General features: G+C 35.6%; 1 protein-coding gene across 3 annotated transcripts in view; it reads right to left on the bottom strand.

The window, feature by feature from the left end:
* Nucleotides 1–572: 572 nt before the first annotated feature.
* Nucleotides 573–19,330, bottom strand: part of ano6.L (anoctamin 6 L homeolog) — a 51,837-nt gene continuing 33,079 nt past the window's right edge. For all 3 annotated transcript variants that reach the window (XM_018252524.2, XM_041586390.1, XM_018252523.2), the window contains exons 5-20: nt 18,373–18,651; nt 16,540–16,653; nt 14,936–15,051; nt 13,312–13,446; nt 12,453–12,558; nt 9,538–9,598; nt 8,654–8,799; nt 8,466–8,543; nt 7,240–7,471; nt 6,663–6,832; nt 6,463–6,560; nt 4,654–4,781; nt 3,244–3,449; nt 2,648–2,847; nt 1,742–1,847; nt 573–948 (exon numbers count right to left, since the gene is read on the bottom strand). In XM_018252524.2, coding sequence (XP_018108013.1) covers nt 742–948; nt 1,742–1,847; nt 2,648–2,847; nt 3,244–3,449; nt 4,654–4,781; nt 6,463–6,560; nt 6,663–6,832; nt 7,240–7,471; nt 8,466–8,543; nt 8,654–8,799; nt 9,538–9,598; nt 12,453–12,558; nt 13,312–13,446; nt 14,936–15,051; nt 16,540–16,653; nt 18,373–18,651 — 2,382 coding nt within the window. In that variant the 3' untranslated portion in view covers nt 573–741. The remainder of the gene's footprint in view (nt 949–1,741; nt 1,848–2,647; nt 2,848–3,243; nt 3,450–4,653; nt 4,782–6,462; nt 6,561–6,662; nt 6,833–7,239; nt 7,472–8,465; nt 8,544–8,653; nt 8,800–9,537; nt 9,599–12,452; nt 12,559–13,311; nt 13,447–14,935; nt 15,052–16,539; nt 16,654–18,372; nt 18,652–19,330) is intronic.

A 19,330-nucleotide genomic window follows, 5' to 3' on the forward strand; every position in this document is an offset into this window, starting at 1 on the left:
AGCACAATTTGGACAATACGACCATCTTAATGGCAGTGCTACTTAGTGCTTTGGTAAAAGCACCATTTTGAAAAGTGGTAAATCCTTTTTGCTATCTGACACATTTTTTGTATATTGTAAACTTTGCAATGTGTGACTAAGATACCTGCAATATTATATATATGAATATTAGTAAATACATTTTTTAAATGTGCGAAACTGTGAAAATTAAACTGGAATGCTTTACCAGTAACTGACATAAGACATGAGCAAATATAAGTATCTCCATCATGTTTTTTGCCTCTGTGGTTACTTTATAACTAGTTGGATGATATGTTGATTTGAATTATTGGCTGGACTTTGCATTTCAAAAAATGTCCGTAGCAAATTAAGGGGGTTATTTATCAAAATCCAAATTTATCTCATTATTTTCTGACATCTACTCAGACCAAGACGGGTTATTTCCTCTTATTTATCAATACATTTTCCCAAAAATTTCCCGTGCGGGAAAAAACTTGTGAAAAATTCGGATTGCACAAATTTTTGGGATTTTTGCCCACAAAATTTTCAAATTATTGCACGAAACCCAGCGCAGATCAGGATATCTTCAGGATTTCTCCCATTGACTTATATACAACCCCGGCAGGTCTGAGTTGGCGAATTTTTGGATTTGGACTTTTTCCATCCTCGGGGAATAATAAATCACTAAAAAATTTCGAATTCTTAAGAGTTTTTGGCATCCAGACTTAAATAAATAACCCCTTAGTCTTCCTTATTTATAATGGCATTGTCCATGCCTTTTAGGAACCTGTCAGCCAAGCCTCCCATTTGTTTTTTCATAACTCTCAAATGTCTTTCATGTAAAAGCTTCTGTGTAAGGTATTTTTCTCTCTTGATCTTGTCTTTGGTCTGATTTGATACATCTGGGATAATGTATGCAATAATAAACTTCACAAAGTAGACAATGTGCTGTTAAAGAGAAATACAAATAATGAATTACTGGTATCAAGAAAATTTAATGAATATATATGTAGTCACGTAGGCTATTCTCTAACAGTAATACATATACAGAGCACACACTATAGTGCCACTCATTTATCAACACCAGGCAAATTTGCCCATGGGCTGTAACCCATAGCAACCAATCAGTAATTGGCTTTTTTCAGCCAGCTGCAGGTAGAATAATGAATGCAACAATTGTATTGGATACCATGGATTACTGCCCATAAGCATTTGCCCAGTGTTGATAAATGACCCTAAGGAGCAGATTTATCAAAAGTTGAATTTATGTAAAAAAATTTTTACTCTAATAAATTCAGATATACTCACAACTTGAATGGGAGGTTATTTGAGTTCGAAAACTCGAATCGAATTCAACTAAACATCTGTGAAAAAAACTTGAATGTCAGGAAGGCTATTAACAACTTAAAATGGGTCACTGGACCTCTGCCACTTACTTCTACATGAACTCGGCAGGTTTTAGGTGGTGAATAGTCAAATTCAAGTGTTTCCCAAGGTCAAAGTATGATAAATCTCGAATTCGAGTTTGGATTATTCTCAAATTGAATTTGTCAGTTTTGACCAAAAATCCAACTTGAAAATTCGAAATTATAATTCGAACCTTAATAAATCTGCCCCTTAGTGATCACACTTTTACACACTTTTAAATTTTACAGTAAATTTTAGAGATTTACCAGAAAAATGATAGCTTGATAAATATTGCAAGGGGATATATGCACAATAGACTAATAAAGGTAATTACCTCCATAACGATGAGGAAAGACAGTTTGGCAGCAACAACATGCCAGTAGTATACGCTGTGTTCATACTGATGCTCATGTCCAGGTGGGTAACGGAAGTCACGGTATCTAGAAGGCAGTGCATAAAACTCATTCCATTTACTTTTCATGAGACCAAAATGACCCTATTTGTTGAATGCTAATTATAATGTAGCATTTGAAACTTTATAGAGAGATGTAAGTAAAATATAATATGTTAGGAGACATATAGGATAAATGAAAAAACCCTAAAGATGTGTTTTAGTTGCAACAGCATTTGGTAAATGAAAATCGCGAGCCAGAGTAAAGGTGGCCATTCACGGGCCAATGAAAGCTGCCGACAGACCGAGTCGGCAGCTTATTGGCCCGTGTATGGGGCCCCCACAACGGGCTTCCCCGATTGAGATCTGGCCGAAAGTCGGGCAGATCTCGATCGGATGGGACTAAAAATCCCGTCGGATCGAGGCCGCATCTGTTCGTTGATGCGGTCCCACGATCCGACCGCCCGTTACCATTTGTTAGGATATGATCGTTGGTCCCTAGGGCCCACGATCGGATCAGCCCGATATCGGGGAGAGATCCGCTCGTTTGGCGACATTGCAAAACGAGCGGATCTCTCCGTGTATGGCCACCTTAAGAAAGGTTTATCGTATTGAATGTTAATTGATGGGACAAAGATGGTAAAATGTTGGGTAGTGGCAGCAGAAGCCAAATAAAAATGAGGAAACAGTAGTATGGTACCCCTACATAAATGACTCATATAATTAAACAAATAGGGGCTTTTTTTTGGCAGTGACATCTACACTAGCAATCAACCCCTCAATAAATTAAGGAAACACAATTTTTCAGACCCCGATTGCAGGGAACAGAGAGGCCTTGCCAATACTTGCCTGCACACATTTAGGTTTAACCAATCTGTTGCTGCCGGCTGGCTCTTACTCTGAAAATCAGATACACTGAAGACGGAGAGTGTATTATTAATGTATCCTTGCATTGTATTAGTACTGTAGTTTCCATAGGGAGGTACAGAGAAAGACCAATAATACACTAAGCGTGGAATCATGTCTGATGTAAAAGCAATAATCATGGCCTGAAAGGAAGAAAAGTATGTTACCAGCCAGCACAGAAAAGCAGTGTAATCGTTTACAGAACATGCATATAAAGGCAACTGCTCACATTCTAATCTGGGCAAGAACATTTCCGCCGTGTGACATGCAAAGTGAGGTAGCAGCACACAAAAGCAGTGTAGAGAGTAAACAACAGCTTATATACCATGCTTCACTGCAAATAAAATGTTATTAGAGAAATATACGCCTTTACTTATGGATATAGTCTATTTTACCTGTGAAGCACGGCTTCTCAATTTTTTCATCAAAATACTAGAATTTTAATATAACAAAGAGTTACATTTTTTACCGTTTAATTGTAAAGAATGTTTATACTTTAAGTATAAACCTCACACTCTATTAAAAATAATGTTACCTACATTTGTCACTACAGCAAGAATTGCAACTCCTTCCATGATTGGTTGCCAGGCGCCAATGTCTTGTGCCTTCTCAGGAACCATGCGTCTCCACTGAGTGGTGATTTTCCAAGCATCAACTCGGATTTCCAACAAATTGTTAACCAGAGCCAAGACCGGTGCCAGTGGAAAAGATGCCACAAACAAAGTGACAAATCCAAACTGAATTACTGCCAGATGGGAGAAGTTAAACTTTAATTTAAGTGAACATTTACTTTGTTATACTTTGAGGGCTTTTGCAATATATTTATATGATTTTTTAAGTATTTTACATTAAATATTCTTTTTAAGCTTCAAATGTAAAATTCTATCTAACTGAAGGGGGTCACTGAGCCCAGCAACCAGGGATTAATGCTGATGGCAGATGTTTATGGTTAATACATTTTGGATCACTTACATATTTTGTTCAATGGCGTAACTTGTGAGCGTCGCCCATAAAATCTAATGGGGGGGCTAGTGCGAACAGTCCCTCCTCCCCTGCCCCCACTCCTGACTTGCTTGTGCTGCACCTCAATATCCCGGACTGCGCCATGATGTTAAAAGTATAAGATGGGTTAAGAAAGGGGGACTATGATACAAGAGATGGCACAGTTCGGGCCCCCTGTTGCCCAGGCCCTATCTGCTGTATAGGTATTTATGCCACTGGTTCTGTTTATATTCTCTTCCATGTATATTTTAGTCTGTAATTGAAAACCTGCCTTGCTACTATAGTAAGTGGTTCCTGAACAGCCAGGTAACAGTTAAAATTCCAAACTATACAGTCACCTTACAATATGTTAGATATTTCATGATGTAAAAAAAGACCAACTGCCAAAGTTCGGGGATATGTGCTTTTATGAAGAAAAACAAAGGTTTCTATTTTGATTGTACTCAATAAGCAGACATTTTCAAAAGAGCTGGTTATACAGGTATAGGATCCATTATCTGGAAACCAGTCATCCTCGAAGCTCTGAATTACGGGAAGGCCATCTCCCATAGACTCCAAATAATTCAGTTTTTTTAAATGATTTTCTTTTTCCCTCTAATAATAATGTTACCAATACATATACAATTAATCCTTACTGGAGACAAAACAATCCTATTGGGTTTATTTTTTTTTTTTTTCAGGTATGGTGATCCAAATTATGAAAATACCCATATATAAGAAACCCCAGGTCCTAAGCATTCTGGATAACAGGTCCATACCTGTATAACAAAAGCTAATTGTATTCTATCAAGCAAGACTATTTATGTACAAAAATATTTTATTCTATCAAGCAAGATCATTTCTGTACAAATTTTTTGACGTAACAGTACATGCAAAGGTGTTTACATTTTTACAGATTCATTAATTTTGGCAAAATGTTAATTTATTTAAAGTTATAAGAAACTCACCCATTTCCAGGTACTCATAGAACAATCCTAACTTTCCAGCTGGTTGCAAGAGGTAATCAGCTTCCCACCTTGGCAGTACTGCTTGCGAACCCGATGAACGGCATCGACTAATAAGGTTTTTAACCCAGCTAGAAAAATTCAACACAAAGGAACTTAGCAAGTGACTTCGCTGGCACTACATGGAATGTTATACTTGTATCCTATCCTATTGACTTACCGTATATAACAGAGAGGTTCTTCACTCTATAGTTCAGCTCTTTAAATTTGGCCATGAACCCTTGGTCTATTGCCAGAACTATTAGTGCAGCTTTCACAAATCTCTGCAATCTACTATGAAGGCTTGAACCATAACTTTTATGAGGAGGGCAAGGGGTGGTTGTAAGGTCTAGTGGGTTAATATATAATTTGTTTGTGCAATAGTTGTAAATAATGTATCATCATTGATTTAGGGCTGATACTGATATTTTTGTCTAGAGCTAATTTTCAAGTTTTTGATCAACAAAAAAAATATGCCCTCAATTTACGATTTGCTGGAAAAATTAAATAAATGCCCTTATTATGAACATTATATACTGGTTTTTATTTTACTTAAAGGAACAGTAACATCAGAAATGATTTTACAAAAATTAGTTAGAATACAACGAAAAAAGAAAAAACCACCAAGACAAATTAAAATTTAAAATTGCAAAGCCTTTATTAAGAAATAACTTACTGTAACTCCACTTCCGCTCCTCTTCAGAAAAGGCAAATGGCGACCATCCATAGTGCAGCACTGGATTTCTCCTCCCTGGCTATCTCTCCTATTGTACTGACAGCAGGAAAAGCGGCCCGGCTGGATGAAGAGCTTAAGTGCTGGATGAAGAGCTGAAGTGCCCGGTGTGAGGCTCCTTCTATAGGGAGCCCATTATCCTCCCCTGCTATAGGGAAAAGCAGCCTGGATGAAGAGTTGAAGTGCCCGGTATGCGGCTCCTTCTATAGGGAGCCCATTATCCTCCCCTGCTCCCACAGCCTAACCCTATCCAGTGTGCCAGAAGAAACATTATGCAGACCCCGGACTCCCCGCAGAGCCGGCGCACCTCGGGGTAGATATTGCGGGGACTCAACCTCCTACTCACCCGGCAGGCGATGCTTAGCTAGAGTGCCCCGGGGCTCACAGACATCGCATTGCTCGCACAGGACCGTAGCCTCCTTGGCTCTGTGGGGAGTCCAGGGTCTGCAAGGGGTTTCTTCTGGCACACAGGATAGGGTTACACTGTGGAAGCAGGGGAGGATAATGGGCTCCCTATAGAAGGAGCCGCATACCGGGCACTTCAACTCTTCATCCAGCCAGGCTGCTTTTCCTGCTGTCAGTACAATAGGAGAGATAGCCAGGGAGGAGAAATCCAGCGATGCACTATGGATGGTCGCCATATCACCTTTTCTGAAGAGTGGAGTGGAGTTTCGGTAAGTTATTTCTTAATTAAGGCTTTGCAATTTTAAATTTTAATTTGTCTTGGTGTTTTTTTTTCGTTGTATTCTAACGAATTTTTGTAAAAATGTTTTTGATGTTACTGTTCCTTTAAGAAAAAGTGACATACAGTGCAAAAATAATTGCATCCAATAAACATTTTACTGACTTCCTGCATTTAATACACAGAGGGGTTTAAAAAACCAAGGGCTAGATTATAAATGGAAAGTCCAGCCAAACAAATGTTATTTCACACAAATAATAATAATAGGAAATGGAATATTATGATTTTCTTTTAACAATGGTTTTTACTGTTTCAATTTTAAGTACATTTCTGAAAACAAAAATGAGTAGATACTCACGGTACAAGTATTTCCTGTATGTTATTCCAAATGGCTTTACCTCCCATTATAATTGTCAGCTGTGTTGTGAGTTCAAGAAGACACCCACCAGGATCACACTAAAAATAATAATGGAAAGAAATATGCCTGTTATGACAAATAAAAATGTTATCACAACACAGCTACATCATATACAGTATTTAGTAAAAAAAAAGGGGTACCTCCTCATTACGATATTTTCCAAACCAGTAAACTGGATCTCCTGGGTACCCTACTATCTTTCCCTTGAAGAATGCAATGTAGAAACAAGAGGAGTAGTAGTTGACAAACTGAAACAGAAACATCTTTGTGGTCAGACTGTTTTCATATTCTGTCCTTGTTCTTGGTAATTCTGAGGAGAATATTAGATTAGATTACTATAAAGAAATTGTATTTGTACATTTAGCCTACAATATTTTTTAAAAAATATAAGTAGAAAAAAAATGCTCATCAAAACATTTAAAAGGTAGTATATGTCTTCATACAATGACGTCTATTGTAACTTTTTGCAAAACATTTTTACAGCAAAGACATAGGGTTACTATTCCTTATACATATCATATAAATCAAAAACAAATGTGGTTTCAGATCCCGGGTATCAAAAAACTTCGGTCAATATTGAACAAAACTGTCATAAAAATATATAGCATTTAAAAATTATATCCTGGCCTGTTTAAACTTTAAAGGCAGATAATAAATGGCAGAAACATAGTGGAAATTAAGCCTGCATTACGCTAAACAGAACTCTGGAAAACGTACCAAAATCTGTAATAATGATTGCCACTTTTTCATAGAACATGTTTAGAAGCATAATAATTATGAAGCTAATTATTGATGCAGTAATTGTTGTTGCTGTCTGTGGAGTCAAGTATTTTTGGATTGCTTCTACATTTGTTCCATTCACTGCACTTGGTAATGTGGCAGAAAATACCAGGAAAACAGAAAGTCGATATACAATAATGCCAACAACAGAAGCAACAATTAGCAGGATCTGTGAAAAGATACAAAAAATGCAATTAAACTCAATATTGTACATCTGGCAATATTCCCATTTAAATCTCTCCAGTTTATGACTGTAAACTATGTAAACTGCCTCTCCCAAGATTCCCAGCTAGGCAATGGCAACTGTAACTACCTTAACTACTAACTAACTAACTGTAACTACCTTAACTGTAACTATTCCTACAATAAGGCATTGGAGGCACTAAACCTGTTTTAGCAAATACTGAGTTGTTTTTTCCAGAAATGTTTAATTATAACATGCCAAATTAACCTTTAACTGTCTTTTACATGGGAAGGAAAAATATGTGTGCAACAGTTTGTATGTTTTGTTATACAACAAGAATAAGTCAACCTAACTTGGGAGTCAGAAAAAGAGTTGAGAGTCAGTAATCTTATGTTATCAGGCTTTGTTTGCAAGTATGACAAAAGTTTACATTAACAACCTTTATTATGTACCCTTCTATCCTTCAGTTATCAACACAACAAAATATAGCGTGCATATTGTCTACAAATATGTACATAAAATGCAAGTCTTTATTTCAAATAAAATGATCATGCAGCAATGATTTTATGCTTATAAAGGTTTTCTATAGCCTACATCGATACTCCTGTCATGATTATAGTTATACAAATGTATGACTGTAAATCTACGTGCACATTGACTGATTAAAATGCACAAGTATGTATCTTGGCACCGAAATCTACTCAGAGTGCCTGCCCCCGGGCTGGCACAGTAGTTCTGGGTGCAGGCACAAAAGAGCACTGATTCGAGTATAGGGGCTGATCCTTGACCTGCTTTTATCCACAGGCTGAGAACCAGCCCAGGATGACAGTAGCTAAGAGTCACTGTTCTATGAGAATTCTTGAGAAGAAACAAACATTTCAAAATTCCCATGGTTGATAGTTGAGGAGGCTAAAATTTGAAGTCCAAAAAAGGTACATTCAGATCTTGAAGGAAATCACTAATAAACCAAAGATATTACCCAGAAAAAAACAGCACTTGAACAGCAAGCCACCCTAAGGCATTTCCCAAAGGCTGTGTAAGGCACATGTTCTTCTTGCTGCAAAAATATAAAAGGACATTTCAGCAATTATAAGAATCAAAGAAATGTTTAGAATGAAGTGATATCAAGAGTATGTTATACATATATGTATGTGGAGTACAAAGTACCTGAGTTATGGGATTTTTTACTACATGTGTGCATTTTGCCTCATATTCTGGCAGAGGTTGTTCTTCTTGCTCTAAAAATTCAACAGTATCCCACTCATACTCCAGTTCAGCCTGTCTGCGCTTCCAGAACTCCAGGAACAGAGTGACTGCCAAGACAAAAGAACTTCCACATTTAGTTATGTGTCACAATTTCTTAATGGGAAACTGTCATGGGAAAAAAATTGGGAAATTGACAAAATGTCTAGCCCCATGTCAGATTTCAAAATTGAATATAAAAAAATCTGTTTGCTCTTTTGAGAAATGGATTTCAGTGCAGAATTCTGCTGGAGCAGCACTATTAACTGATTCATTTTGAAAAAAATGTTTTTTCCCATGACAGTATCCCTTTAAGTACTTACTTTCAGACTAAGTTCTGAACATTAATTATTATGAAACTATAGGCTTCAATAATCCACAATGGAACTTAGCATACATTTGTTTTGCCTATATTGTACTGCCTTTTTTGTGCTGTCTTGTTCTTAATTAATCCTTCAAGGATCAAGGACTAAATCATTTTTAAATTAACCTGTATTTACTATATGTTTATATAGGTCTATTGAATGTATTAGTAGACTGGCCAGCCACATAATAATTTTTTAATAAATGTAATTATAATACAACACTAGTAATTCACAGTGATAATTCTTAGGTATACTTTGTTAGTAACTTCCTGTTTGGTCAGCACTGATAAAATGAAACATCCTATTAAAGTATAATTTACATAGTCTTTGTGTCAGTCAATGTGTGCCCGAATAGCTTGAACAACACCCAACACAGGTGTTTTAAATGGGTGTCCAATCTCAACACCCCCTCCCCCCAAAAAAAAAACCAAAAGACAGTCTTACCCCATATTCCCATGAAAACTGCAAACACAAGTGTTCCAAAACTATCAAATATGCAAAGTTTCTATAAGAAAAAAAATACAATATTTAGCAATAATTAGGAATAATCATTCAAAAAGTTAGTGACAATCAGTACTTTAAAGTTTTCAAAGCTACAACCTGTGAGCCAATTACTTACTGTACATGTTTGTATCTTCTGATGAAAGTGCTGCTAGACTATAGCCACACTTGCTGGAGAGACAAAGGTTGTTCATTGACTGACCAACCACAAAGCAAAAATTTGTTATACAGAACAAAATGCTGCAAGGTGATAAAAGGGATGCTGTTGTAACATTGCAAAGTTTATTGAGAAAACAGCAGGAGTCACACACTTTTGTAATGCTAGAGGGCAGCCTACTCAATTTATTGCCACCAGGAAACCACTAAGTTGCATGAATGGTAATAAACAGGGTAAGCTCCCCTCTAGTAGTACAAGAAGAGAAGCATCTGAAAAAATTAAAAGGTTTGTTAAAGGAAATCTATACCCCCCTAACAAAGTTTCTATAAAAATATATTGCATAAAACAGCACATATGTTAGACCCTGCTTCATGTAAAAAAAAACATTATCATAATAATATACTTTTTTAGTAGTATGTGCCATTGGGTAATCATAAATAGAAAATTGCCATTTAAAAAAATAAGGGCAGCCCCTTTGGGATCCTAGACTTCATGGTGCACACAAACAAACCAAACATGTTAGGTCACATGAGCCAATTAAAAGACAGAGTTCTGTCTTTTGGTACCACACTTCTTCCTGTTACTGCTGCAGTATTTCTGGTCAGGTGATATCTGAGGCAGCACATAATGGTGGGTCAAGGCAAGACATGAAAAAGGGCAATATTTACTTAAATAGATATTCCAGTTTGGTAAGATTCTTTAATATGCCACCTAATTTGATATAAACTATCTGTTAAGTATTCATTTTGGGGGTTTAGTTTTCCTTTAAGAACCTCTTTGGATGCAATGGATAAAAACAGGGCTCACTGTTCACTTGACCATGGCAGGATGGAGGCTGTGCAACACAACATGGGCATGCTGGATACTATACAAGATGATGCCATTTTCTAAAAGCAGCAAATTTCCAACCAGTGTTCCATAACTTCAGATAAAATCTATGATATCATAAGCAAACTCTCTTTAAACTAGATTTACAAATAAGTAAAACAAAAAAAAAAAAAACTGTTTTGGCGCATATTTATTCTTGGAAAGTGAAGGGTTAAATGTAAAAAAGTATGGAAAATTTACTTGAACAGCTACTGTAGAACTAGCATATTTGCTCAAAAAATTAAAAAGCCGTACATATGACACCAAAAGTCTGCAGCATAGGGATTACAGGGGAGAAATCAACTTGAGAAATCTGCAGTTCAAATATGCAGGGTGGGAAATGACTATAAGGTAAACTGCATGAGCTTTAAATACAGAGTAGTTAATTAGTTCACTATTAGATAATGTTTGGGAGTATATCCAAGACAAGCTTCAGATGGACAGATGCAGACATAACATGACAGATAGTCAATGGTAAAAACAGAAGTAGGTAATTATACGTAACCCTAGTCATAAACAAGCTATTAGAAATGAATTGGATAATGGCCTTCATATCCACATGGCAGAAGCTTATTGGCTACTTCTGTAAATAATAGTCAGCAGAAATCACAATGGAGGGGGCCAAGGAAGAAAGTTGTCAAAGGAGATTTTTGTTTCACCAAGTGATACCAAAATGTTTTGAAGCTGATTACTAGTAGACTGGAGAAATGTTACAATTGTAGTCATGAATACTGAGACATCTTCTGTGAATAAGAAATAGGAGCATTGGGACAGGGGGGCATATACCAATAAAGATAGAGGAAGTTTCTCCTTTTAGAAATAACTTTCATAGAGTAGTATTCTACCTAATTTGCATTTCTTTTTATATAATATATTTAGAGGCTGATTTATGTAATTATGTAATTTTAGAAATCCCCCCATAAGTATGAAAAATAAAAATCAGCAAAAAATGCAATTGAATTCATCTTTTTTTTTTACTTTTTATTTAAGAAAAACTGGAACAGGATAGTCAAGTTTGTTTTTTTTCATGGGAAAAAATGCCACAAGCACGAACCACATTCATTAATTTCATCCATACCCGTTTTAACAGGCTGAACGTCTTGAATGTTTTCATGAACCAGGATAAATAAAGTTGTTAGGAAAATTTTCCATTGACTTCTGTAGAACCTAGCCAGCTTTTACTTGGTGAGATTTTTCTGATGCCTTTTCACGGTTTTTTTTCTTTAATAAATCCAGACTATTTGAGGTGTTCAGAGAATGATTTTTGCTAAATAACCCCCTTAATGTTCTTTAAAGGGGTTGTTCACCATTCAACAATTTTATTTAGTTCTGTTGGTTTCAGATAGTTCACCAGAAATAAAGACTTTTTCCAATTAGTTTCCATTTGACCGTTTTTCTAATATTGAAGTTTAAAATTTAATTTTTCTGCTTCTTCTGTCTTTCTAACACAGTACTGGGAGGGGGGTCACAGAATCTGTAACTGTCCTAAATTAATACATTAGTTGATACATTTCTTATCTTTGGCCCTGAGTTTCATTAAAGGCAGCTGTCATAATTAATACAATAGTTGCTAATATTCCACAAATGCTGCTTAGAAATGTATAAACTAATGTAGCAAAAAGTAACAGTTCAGAATCTGCACCTGGATTACTAAACTGCCAAGCTGAAACCCGAGAGAAAAACATACAATTTTCTATAAACTTCAATTTTGGAAAAATGGCCAAAAGGACCCAAAAGTACATTATATTACCACTTCCATGAAGTGAACTTAGAAATAGCAGGCATTTTTGTTATTGTGAGCTATAGTGAAAGCCACACTGAAACTGTACATTACCTTTGAGGATTCACATGTGATATTAAGATACCAATAATTGCAAGCTTTGTCACACTGTGGACACATAATGATCTTTCCTCCAATATTGGGATCACAAACTTCTTTGCTGAAACAAACCATACACTGTCACAAAAAGGACAATAAAATTCATACTCAGTTCAACTGTAGACGCCACAAAAAAAGGTGAAACATTTTTCAGATTATTCAGCAAGTACAGTTGCTGAGCAACAATGTATAAAATGGCCTGGATGAATTCAGCAAAAAGACAATGTATTGGTATTATAAAGTTACAAAGGAGTTCCATGACAATATAAAAGAACCAGGCCAAAAGTGAGGGCTTTTATACAGGTCATGGAACTCCAAGGTGTCTTATAAAACACATTTTAGTGACTGGCATGGCACAAAAGACATCACCAAGCACCTTTTATAAGGATTTACAACATATTCATGGCTCTTGTATATCAAATGGAGAATACTATTCTCCCTAATGTAAACTATAAGGATATTATAAGTTGCAACCAAGTTATGTTCATATATTGAATAATGTACCCCCTATTGTATAATATAAGGATATTACAAGTCAGTGAGGAGTTCCATGACCATATAAAAGTACAAGGCGAAAGGCCGAGTGTTTTTATACTGGTTATGGAACTCTGAGGTGACATCGAATATCCTCATATTTGACAACATTACTTTATTTATTATTCTCAAGTCTCAGTGAGTCATGTGACAGAAATGACATCACTAAGCACCGTTTATAAGGATATAAATTACAGGCTATTCATGGCTCGTGTATTATAATATGTTTTTGTATTGTATTGTATACTTTGTTAAACATGCTTAGACGTATATGACTTACCTCCAAGTGCAAGTTTCCTGAGATTTCACTCCATACAGGAAACATCCCACTCCTACTATTGCTGCAACAATCAGCATCCGTGTATAGAAACCAAGCCAAGCAAAATAAATTCCTATTTTCTCCCCATAGTATTTTCTGTGGAAAGAACCAAACATTATTCAAAGTGTTCCATTAAACTGTAGATTAAGTAGACAAAAATAGTAACATTTCCCTAGAGAGTCCATTGCGGTGTGAGTTTATTATTCAACTAAATATTCCATTCTCGTGGCATTCAGTTTTTCTACAGAAGAGTTTAGGATAAAAATTGATAAGGCCTGTCTGTGATGCAAGACAGATGTGGTTAAGGCTCACACTGTATCAACTGCTTCAAAATATGGACTTGGCAAGACTTTAGGATCATAATGTTGTAACTAAAAATACTTGTTTTTAAAATTGTATGCAATTGTATATAATGAATTATTAAAGTAGAAACATAAAGTCAGCACTCACTTTCAAAAATTTTTAATAGTGGCCCAAGGTCTTTCACCACCAGAAGAAATATGTACATGCAGACAACATCATTAATTTCTGCTTAAAGAAAGCTTCTATTGGACAAACATTGGCTCAAACCAAGAAACCGTCGTTTAGGCCTTCGACAGCTTAAACAATGATTTAAAGTTTGAGCCAATGCTTGTCCAACAGAAGTATTCTTTAACCAGAAATGTACATATAACGAATTAACATGAGTCAAACATAGGTTTATGGAATGTGTGTTGATCAGTTGCCATTTTTGTAAGTTCGAAGCACTTTTGCGAGATAAGTCACAGCTCCATTACCGCTGATTTATTTATAAATAATTAGCACCGCAATATTAACATTGTATGATAGCCCAATAATTGTATCAACAAATGTATTTTTGAAAAATAAAAAAAAGCAAGAAGGAACCCTGGGTCCATGGAACATACTTTGTATGAGTGCCCTTTTTTGCTTGTTTTTATAACTAGGTAGTGCTCTTTTATAAACTGAAAGAAATCTCATATGAGTAACTTAAAGGGGAACTATTGCGAAAATGAAATTTAATGTAAGCTTCATCGTACTGAAATAAATAACTTTCTAAATACAATTAAAAATTCTGCATAGTTTCTGAAATAATCAAGTTTATCTTCACTATCCCATTCTCAGCATCTGTTTCTTTATTCTGTCTTCTTGCAGGTGTCAGATATTCATTGACAGTTAGATCCAATATATCTTATATAAGGGCTTCCTTTCCTAGCAGATGAATTAGAGATCACTCAAATAACTGATTCCAGTACAAACAAAATCTAACAAAATAATTGCCTTTTTCACAAATCCTGCATGTAGAGAGACAGGATGTCTGATGATTTTAATAGAGTGAGCTCTAATACATTTTCTAGGCAAAAGGACCCCCCATATAAGAAATATTGGATCTAACTCAATGAATATCTGACACCCAACTCCTGCATGAAGAGAAACAGATGCTGAGAGAGGAATAGTGAAGGATAAACTTGATTATGTCAGCATTTTTAACTCCTGTATTGGCCAGTGATATTGAACGTAAGGCTTCAAAATTATGAATTAATAATTTGTATACCTTTCTAACTAAATATACTTTTATTGAACTCACCGTACAAGATCCAGAGGCTGGAACTTTAAAATGCTAAATGGATGAGCCCACTCTCTGTACAAAAGATATCTTTCACTGTTGCATCTAGAATCCATAGACACTTTGTTAAAATGACACTGTAAAAACAGAGAAACTATGATCAGCAGATAAAAAACATTCTTTGGCCTTTCTTTTGTTTTTGCCAGCAAAGAACAAAAGCATGTCCTTGTAGTTTATGCTTTTGAATAAAAACTTCCCTTTTTTATTCTGTTATGTTCTATATCGGTTCTGTCCAATTGTTCTCTATATAGTGAGCCATTCACTATAACACATGTTCAGTAGTCATATTATAATGAAAGGTCACTGGAGCTTTTTAAGAAGTTGGAGGGCCCAACTGGACAGCCATGTTCTAGATAAGCAAAGAGTACCTATTTATTCAACACACAGGGGCACATTTATTAAAGGTCGAACTTTGGTCGGGCTTTTTTATACTCCAGCTAAAATCTGTCATGATCTTTGAGGGTTTTGGACATTTCGATGCTGTTTTTTGTGCAACAATCCTAAAAAGTAGTGTTTTTCAAGTGGCAATTTGAAAACATCGGACGATTTGAATTGTTGCATTATTTTGTCGCAACTTGTCCTGTACATGCTTTTTTGTTCGAATTAAGGCCATTCGTGGTTGGGAGTTTGGTCCAATTTTTAAAAAAAAAAAGAGAGAGAAGAAAAAGTTTTTTAATAAATACCCCATATTGTAGACCTTTCCACGTTTCTAATTATTTAGTTACCTTTATTTCATATTAACCCCAGCATTTTTTATCCTGGGAAAAATTCATTCTACTAAAATGTCTCCTTTCTGACTTTGGTTGCCTACAGGCTACTTTCAGATTAAGTTTAGTCATAAACAGTATACAGATCTTGGTGGAACTATACGTCCTTTTAATACTGCTTTATTATTATTATATTGTTATCTTGCCCTACACCACCTCTTTTGTGCTAATTAAGATGCAATATTGATGATAATCTTCTGTAAAATAATTAATTAATTCAAACAATATTATTTGTAGCCAAACACTATAGTTACAATACAGTCATTTTAGTATTAATCTGTTTATGCACAGGATGCCTGAAAGTAGTATTGTCTGAAGACTGTATTGGAAATTATTCATGTAACGTGAATGTTATTTGGCCATTGAATTCTATATGGTTAACCCTGGACAGTGAAGCATAATTCATCACTCCAGAGAAGGTTCCCACTGCTCCTGCCAATGTTGGTGAACGTTATACTACTCCAGCTATAAACAATTCATGCTCCATTTGAATAGTTTTGGTGCTGATTTTATTTTTGAGATACAGTTAATATCACCTTACTAATTTTGCTTTACAGGACTAAGGCACAGAATAATGCTACAATGTATTGTGACCTACAAATGGTTGCTGTCCATGATCAAGTGTTGTTTAGCAGTCAAGTGGGCTACTTTGCATTGGGCCCACTACCTGCAGCTACAGTTCCAGTCCCACCCAGTATAATGTTAAAAGTTAGTGGGTGGTTCATGGAAATAAATTGCCTAAGTGTCAAATAAATGCCAGGCTAATGCTAAGAACATCAACAAATTTAATTTACATACATCATGTAGAGGAAATGCTGCTTTGTAGATCCCTGAATCCAAAAGTTTGTTTATACCAAATTTCTTTACGTTTTCCTTTACTGCGTATTCAACACGTGAGAGAATAAAATGGACCTGTGAATATAAGCGTGAAATGAAAAATAAAAATGGAATCAAAGATACACATTTTTAAGCAGCTATAGGTTCCATACATGAAAAACTATTCACCTGGTGTCTCTCCCTTGTAGGGAATAAACTTCAAAAATCCACTTTATAATAAATTAGCATAATATGATGCTTGATATAATGTTTGTGTTTCTATTACTTAAAGGGATACTGTCATGGGAAAACATGTTTTTTTCAAAACGCATCAGTTAATAGTGCTGTTCCAGCAGAATTCTGCACTGAAATCCATTTTTCAAAAGAGCAAGCAGATTTCTTTTATATTCAATTTTGAAATCTGACATGGGGCTAGATATATTGTCAATTTCCCAGCTGCCCCCAGCCATTTGACTTGTGCTCTGATAAACTTCAGTCACTCTTTACTGTTGTACTGCAAGTTGTAGTGATACCACCCCCCTCCCTTGGGAACAATGGGAAGGTAACCAGATAGCAGCTCCCTCACACAAGATAACAGCTCCCTGGTAGATCCAAGAACAGCACTCCATAGTAAAAGCCAAGTCCCACTGAGACTGATTCAGATACATTAAATAGGAGAAATAACAGCCTGCCAGAAAGTAGTTCCATCCTAAAGTGCAGGCACAAGTCACATGACTGGGGCAGCTGGGAAACGGATAATATGTCTAGCCCCATGTCAGATTTCAAAATTGGATTTAAAAATATCTGTTTGCTCTTTTGAGAATTGGATTTCAGTGCAGAAGTCTGCTGGAGTAGCACTATTAACTGATGTGTTTTGAAAAAAACATGTTTTCCCATGACAGTATCCCTTTAAATATGATTAACTCTTTATTTTACTCTTTACATCTTACTTTAGAACACCTTTTAATAATAATTTTGGGGTTTGTTTACTGAAGTGAAAAAAACATTAAGATGGAAATTTCTATTTTCTGGCTTTTTTCTGATTTCAAATTTTACATCACTATAGGATACATAGCTTGTTACTAATTTCGAGCTGATTTATGAAATATTGTACTGGGAAATCCTAAAATTTAAACCTATCCAGACAGAAAGAAAATGTCAAACTGCCACTTTTGTCAAATTGTGCATTTTTACTCATCCAAATTCTGATGATTTACCACATACTTTCTGCAACACTCAAGTCCACAGCACATTTACAGCTGCATTAACTCCATAATTATTGTAATCAGCTGAATTCCGACTCCCAATTCCCAATGTAAATAGCACACCACACTTTTTTTTCATCAAGCTTTGTAAGAATGGTGAAAAAATCAGCACATGGCACATGGGAAAAACTAGAACTTTCTGCACCTTAGTAAACCTACCACTTATATAACAATGGAATTACAGTATTTGGAATCACTGAAATGGTAGGATATACCATAATTAAGGTATCTATTATTCAGAACGCTTAGGATCTGGGGGTTTCCCAGATATGAAAGTCTAAGAAAGCTAAATCTTCAAAAATATGTTAACATTAAATAAACCCAGTAGGATGGTTTTGTCACCAACATGGATTTGTGCAGCTTACTTACCAAGTAGAATGTACTGTTGTATTATTACAGAGAAAAAAGAAATCATTTAAAAAAAACTATAATTATTTGCTTAAACCAGACTCTATGGGAGATGGGACTATACTGGATCCCCTACCAAGAAAGGGCATGTTTGCCAATGCTCTTCAGACAAAAATTTTACATATGAAGAATTTTGACATACTATTCGGCTTCTTGTTGCAGGAGTGAAGAAGGTCTCTTTATCCTGAATGTAAAAATCATCAATACGATCTTTTTCAAATGGTGCAGTAAAAAATTCCTGCTCGGGCTTTATTTTATCTTCACTAACTCTGAATATTTTTGTAAAGCAGTTAAAAGCAGAATGCTGTTTTCTCAGGTCATTGGGTTGTAAAGGTAGCTTGATGTGCATCACTTCAGCATATGTACACAATACTTCCCACGGTGCATGAACCTTCACAAAGATGATTTTTCCATCAGAGACCTAAAATCAAAGCCATAGCCAAATAGAAACAAAAACATAATATGCATGAAATAGACGAAGAAGTAAAGCAAAGTAAACATCATTAACAATATTAGCAATAGATGACCATTGCTTAAAATGTATTTTTTTTTGTAGGACAATTTGTGTGTGGCAGATGGATACACAAAGAAACGTCATTTGGGAGCAATGCAACGCTCAGATAACTGGCAGCATTTAAAAATAAAAAGATTGTCTTTAATTTTGTGACCTGTTTTTAAAGAAATAAATTGTACATTTCTGCTATTAAAGGTATTTGCACTTTTTATGTTTGCACAGTTTCCTTTCTGGAAATGACAGAAGCCCTCTAGTTTTATGGAAGGGATCCACATGGCTGGCCAACTAGTATTAGTATTAAGGGGGTTATTTATCACAGTCCGAATTTATCTCAATATTTTCTGCTACAAACTCCGATCAAATCCGCTCTGATTTTTTACACTTGTTTATTATTACTTTTTCCTTTTTCCTTTTTTGTGTGCAGTTACACATGAATTACGGTCCTGCCAATGAGATGTGTGCCACAAATCTTAGGGGACAGTGTGTTATTGTTTCCCTATAAAAGTAATTATACTTCCCATTGCTGCCAAACCCCCTCTTACTTTGCCAATTTTAGATCACAAAAAATATGACCAAAGAATGCCAT

This window comes from Xenopus laevis, chromosome 3L (assembly GCF_017654675.1).
Source record: "Xenopus laevis strain J_2021 chromosome 3L, Xenopus_laevis_v10.1, whole genome shotgun sequence".
In the NCBI taxonomy this organism is placed as follows: domain Eukaryota; kingdom Metazoa; phylum Chordata; class Amphibia; order Anura; family Pipidae; genus Xenopus; species Xenopus laevis.